The sequence below is a fragment of the Anopheles arabiensis genome, chromosome 2 (genome assembly GCF_016920715.1).
Source record: "Anopheles arabiensis isolate DONGOLA chromosome 2, AaraD3, whole genome shotgun sequence".
NCBI lineage: Eukaryota > Metazoa > Arthropoda > Insecta > Diptera > Culicidae > Anopheles > Anopheles arabiensis.
The window spans coordinates 29921954-29927953 of NC_053517.1; the positions used below are offsets into that span (position 1 = coordinate 29921954).

At 46.5% G+C, this 6000-nt stretch overlaps 1 protein-coding gene across 2 annotated transcripts in view; it reads right to left on the reverse strand.

Annotated features, from left to right (window-relative positions):
* LOC120893190 (acetylcholine receptor subunit alpha-like 2) overlaps positions 1 to 2207 on the reverse strand; it is a 42495-nt gene extending 40288 nt beyond the window's left edge. For both annotated transcript variants that reach the window (XR_005738110.1, XM_040294922.1), the window contains exon 1: positions 1190 to 2207. Coding sequence is in view for 1 of the 2 variants with exons in the window: in XM_040294922.1 (XP_040150856.1) it covers positions 1190 to 1414 (225 nt within the window). In the remaining variant the exon portion in view is untranslated. The remainder of the gene's footprint in view (positions 1 to 1189) is intronic.
* Between the last annotated feature and the right edge of the window lie 3793 nt (positions 2208 to 6000).

Below are 6000 nucleotides of genomic sequence, written 5' to 3' on the forward strand. Positions count from 1 at the left end.
CGCATGAAAGAGTTTGATGCGGTGGAAGGATAGCGTACCCGTGCTTGGCTACGATACGTGTTTGTGTGTGTGTGTGTGTGGGGAAGTGTATGGATGCTGGTAGGTTCTGTACAGCCACAGAGATCGTTCCCATCAGGCTGGAGCCAGGCAATGGAGAGTGCTCGATGCCGTGTGCTTGTGAAAGCAACCGGTAGGTACGGTCGGGATCCGAAAGAGGGAACGCAGACGCAGCGGGGACGATATTATCTTTAGTTAAAAACCGTGCTCGAGACACTCGTCGCAGGGATAAGCGATGCCGGAGGATGGTTGATTTAAATTAAATTTGAGATTTTCTCCCTCAATGGAGATCCAGCGATGCAAGCGAGGCTCTCACCGGTCTTGTACGTATGAGTGTGAGTGCTTGAACGATGCACATGGAAGGAAGAGTACGGGAAAAGTGTCAGAAAAAAGAGGCGAAAGAAAACATTCCCGCGTTTGGTGCAAACACCGCCCGGATGATGCAAATCAGGGAATCTGTTTCATTTCCGAATGGCGTTGGTGGCGCATAATGCATGGAACCGCAGCGGATGATGAATGTCTTTATCCTTGCTTAAATAGCGCCACATGCACATACCTTCGCCTGCCCGGCTTAGCATGCATAATGTGTGCTTGCAATAAGCGCAGACAATCAAGTAGAGTGTGAGATTGAAACGTGGCTCTCAGGTTCATTTGAAATTTGCCACAGCAAACAAACTATTTGCGAAAACAAATAACAATCTGCTATAGTGTACGCGGGGTTATTTGGACGATCGTCTGAACAAGCTAACATCAACGATACTTGCAATGTTTAGCGCATGCGCATCAAGTTTATGTGCAAAAAGATCAACGGTCCGTATCTATGATTATTAAATTAGATTAAGAGTTTAGTTTGAAAAGAAGGATAAAAATTCAAAAATGTTTTTGAATAGTTTTACATTATCAATTTTAAAAGGTAAATTGAATCGATGGCAATTGATACTTCATTTACAGTGAAATGTATTGATTTAAATATACTCAAACGATTAGCTTATGAAGTTGACCTCTAACTAATACACAAATGTTGTGAGATGCGAACAAATAACCGTTTCCCCGCGTTAACATCATCGACTACACCCAGACACCACCGACGATTGTGTTAATGCACCCGTGCCCAATACCGAAAGCTACTTACCAGATCGATCAGCTGTGACAGCCGTAAGCCCAGCTTTACCAGCACCGTATCGGTGTTGTTGCTGACGGGCCGTATCAGTCGATTGTAATTACTCAGCAGATCGTCGTACAGCCGTTTAGCGTCCGGGTTGGCCCACACACTGCCGATCACCATGCACAGCAGCACGATGCCGAGCGTCATCCACCGGTCGGCAAAGGAGCGCCGGAAGCTGGGCAATCGTCCCATCGTTCTTTTGTTGTGTTTTTATTTTCTCTCTAGCGCACACACGCACACACACCACGCACACACGTTCCTACTGCGAGCGTTACTTTTTACGAGCGTGGAAAACACTGATTGTAAGCACTCACGTGTCCCTCAGTGCTTGTGGATTAGTGATGCCCCCCTCCCTCTACCAGGGTATCGGCGGGACTGCAAACGGTCGGTACCCGGCAATACAGTGGCACTGGTCGGCACTAGACACAACGTACCGTGTTACGCACCCGCTGCTCGCGAGCACCGATGAACAACCGGCTGGGCAGTACTGGTAGCATGGCTTTGCGGAGGAATCACTTGCTGCCTGTCGGAACGCTGTTTCCTTGCCGTCGGTTCATCTGTCAGACTGGTTAAAAAGCGTGCACACACTCACTCACAGACACACACACACACGATGCGACCGTTTGACAGCTCGTGGCAACGAAGAAACAAACACAGTATGGCCAACTACGATTGCTGGATGCTGTGCGATAACCACACAACACACACACGCACGCACAGTTGCAAATCAGCTGAATGTTTCGAATAGTGCGTGTCGGACACACGCTCGGCCAGCTCGATTGGCCCCGTCAAAGCACCAGATATGGCCAGTTCGGTGGTAAAATAGGGCCCCCGAAAAATTCGGACCGCACGGCCACGTCCGCAGACGTTTTCTTCGTTCGGCAATTGACGTTTTGCTCTCCGAGTCGCCCGCTAGAGGCGCACCAGTCGGCCCGTCGTTTGCGCGTCGTTGTGGCTTCGGTGTTGTGTGAGCGCAAAAACAGCCACCGTGCCGTGGAAAACGCTGCTCCCACCGCCCTTTGCGAAAACACACACACACAAAGACACACGTTGGGGTTTGCGCGCGCTCTCACCATTTTCTCGCCTCTTTCAGCGCGCTACGGATGGCTGTTGCTGCTGCCTAGGGATGCTGTGCTCAGTGTACGAAGCAAGAGAGAAAGAGTAAATGCGAGAGATAGAGAGTGAGAGAGGAAATTTGTGTTTTGTTTTCCATCCCTGTGCAGTGACTCTCTCTATCTCTCCCTCTCTCTGCTCGTCTACGGGAGTGCGCATGAGCTAATCGAGCTTTTCCAACGAAGCATCACCGAAACAGGTTTGACAGGAACGAAGGCGACAGTGACTTTGCTCACACTCACGCCAAGCACATTGGGGCTGTGGCTGCGAGTGAGGTTTTTCCCACCCGGAGAGTTTTTCCCTGCTCACTGCAGCTTCATCTTTTCTCACCGTTCACGTACGTTGTAGTTTTTTTTTCCTCTTTTTTCTTTCTCTTCGTTGCAAAAACAAAATAGCGGTCCTTTAGCGTGGTGTGTGTAATCGTTACTGGCGGTACTGGGACGGGATATGGCTGGATTAGCCTACGGGGACCGAAACGGTTTGCTGCGATGACGTTGGTATGTGCGAGCGATTCTTGGAAGGGAGTTTTTTTTTTAGTTGGCTCCTTTCTGCAGCATCCTCTCTTCGTTCTTTATGCCGTGTAAAATATGCCACAGCATCACGGACAAACTGGTGGTAAGCCACCCATCCCAACCATATCGTTCCGCTGCTGCATTGCTTTCCACCCACGGGCTGACTATTTCGAGCTGGTGCTTTGCCACGTGTTTCGTGCCCTTTTTCGGCCAGCTACGCTCGGGCGTTGTACGGGCGTATTCTGTAGCTCAAGTACGAGGCAGAACGATGCAGAAAGAGCGAAGGAGAGCAGCTGAACGAGCGAGCGGGGCATGAGTTTTGCCTTTTTCATATCGAGCGCGCGCGTCACCGTCAGTTAATTTATTGTCGCTGGAATAGAAATGCTAGAAAATGTCGTACTGTAGAAACACACCATAAAAAAAAAGCCACACATACAAACCCGGGGACGGTTTTGCTCAATCCGATTGGGCTGGAAGGGAGCGCCAAACGGCGGAAACGAATGGCAATGGAAGCAGGGTTCTTTGGTCAAGCTTGCCGGCGTCATGAAATGAAGTCAGTGAACGGCGGCCCCATACACCGTGCATAGTATGGGACTGCTCGGTACCGGTGGCCGGTCGGAAATGAGTGCAGCCACCATGCGAGTGTTACATAATACTGGCAAAATGACTTCCGGCGGGTGACGTGTTTACCGATACGGAAGAACGGGGAACGGGGTGGGTGGGAAGGTTGAAGAAACAGCACAACCCGGAAACGGTTCGGTTGGTTTTGGTTGTTTTTCTCAAGGTGACGGTTGCTGGTCTTCTTTTGCCCAAGCACAATCAAATGCACAATTACCTTCGCATGTCGGGCTGCAGTGATGCTTGACTAGCCGGAACGGTTTCCGGTGGGGCGCTATACTTTCTTGCGGGATTGTGATTCCGCCTTCCCAATAATGTGTCCCACAAACAGGGTACGCTTTTACTGCGTCGTCTTTTACTAAGCGACCGTTTCTTGACATGGCGGGGCTAGGCGAGAATGTGGCGTTGCGTTAAAAATCACTCACACTTCCTGCACCATTTTTCCGTGGTGGCCATCGTGGCCTCGCACAAGGCATGGCGAACGGTTTCTCGAGCAGATTAAAATGTGACAAACAGCTGACGCCCAACCGGTGGCACACCGGTGACTGTACCGCCGGTGTGCCGGATGACGGATGAAAGTGTGAACTGTTTTCGGGCGGGGGCAGTTCAGCCCGGAAGGAAAACGGTGGTACGGCGCTGAAGAAACTTTTGTAAATAAAGTGTAGCGAAAATTAATGGCTTGCATCTGGCCCGCGTGTAATGAGTATTTAATTGAGTCAGCCATTGGGGAGGGACGGTTTAGCGATGGGGAAGGAGAAATTGTAGGCAAGTGTGTGTGTGTGTGTGTTTTTTTTTTCAGTCTACTTTCACCCAAATGCTCCTTGAGACAGCCAATGCAACCGATTAGTTAAGGATCTTGTGACTATGAGGAGGGGACTGGACAAGAAGCAGTTTTTGCTTGGATACTAGCGAAAAATTATCTATTTTTTGCATTGTTTTCTTAGAATATCGCTATTATAAAGTTCAAAATTTTGCTAAAATTTGCTCATAATGCTCATTTTGAGTATTTTGAGGTTGCAAAAATTGTTCCTGGAATTGAACTCAAACCAGAAGTTGATTTCAAACCAAACTCAGAACCACATCTGGTTCCTTTTCATCGTCTGCAACTGTGACGAAACGAAGTGGAAAACTACCAATGAGTATCCAAATTATCCAAATCATTATGTGTGGAATCTGAGTAAAATGTTTGAAATACTTACTGCAATTGTAGTTGAAAGCTGATGATCACTTTGAGTGGCTGAATTGGTGGCATTTACTATTTTCTTACTAATTCAAAATTAATCGGCCATAGCTTTGCTTACATCAGTTAACTAAAACAAACCTTCTAAATTTGAGGAAAAAAAAAGATTTTCAATAATTTTACTCGAAACGTTGCAAAAATGCATGAAATTACAACGATATTTTAATTCATATTCCGAAAAGTTACGTCTTCATGTTTCATATTACGGACGTTTTGATTCAAATTCCGAATAGCCAAATTTCGTCAATCATCTTGACTTTTACACACGCACACTACATATATTTTTATTTTAACTTAATTTAAGGTCCAAATACCCAAATCTGAGGGTCAGCGGCCTCCTGGAACGACAGGACGATGGTCTTATTGACAACGGATGTTAAGTGCGGTTTTTCTCTTGTACTCGTAGATGAATTGAACTGCAGTACTGTTGTACAAATCGACGATCTTCCCCGTACGGCCATTAACGCATTTGTTATGTCAATCTTCATATGTCGTTGGTTTATTACTTTACTATTATCTTTGTTCTTGTTAATATCGCAGTCTAAAGATATATTTTTATGCAACTAATCACAATTTACGTCGGTTGTCTGGGATAAAAAAAATATTTTGAATTCCGGACAGTATGAAATACGTATTTTAATGAAATTTAGAGCACAATATGTTAAAACACTGCTGTTATCACGTAGATAACTACTTCGACGATGCATTCCGATGTACTTCAATGCACGTGCACACGATTATTAAGAATAATAGACACAAATACGGTCGGTTTTTAGCGAAACAGCAAAGAATGCCTGAGATGGTGAACTTTTCAGTTCACCAATCGGTTGCTCCGGCGTATAAAAGAGCTTTCATATTTTAGCTGTCGTTAAATGGTACGTTAAATGACAAAACTGGAATGTATCGAGAAATAATATTTCTGTGCTGATGTATTTTACGCCCAAATGCAGCCATGGCCCACCACACACACACACACACACAAACACACACATACACATCCTACGTGGATTGGATTTGTGGTCGCTACTAAATGAGGTTTCGCTTAATATTCACGGTCACGGGAATGTGGAGAATGTCGAACGTTGTGCATTGCTGGAAATATACGTGTAATGCGATCCTTACCATATCATATTCAAACGCCCCCACCCCCCCCCCCTCGAAATGACCGGCCGCAATCAAATTGCAAACTGGAAGGCGGGTGGATACCACATCGCATAATAAAATCGCTTGTAAATCCCGCCCATAAACAGCATATTAGGTTGCATCATTACAAATCTGTGACCGCGGCCGGTTAT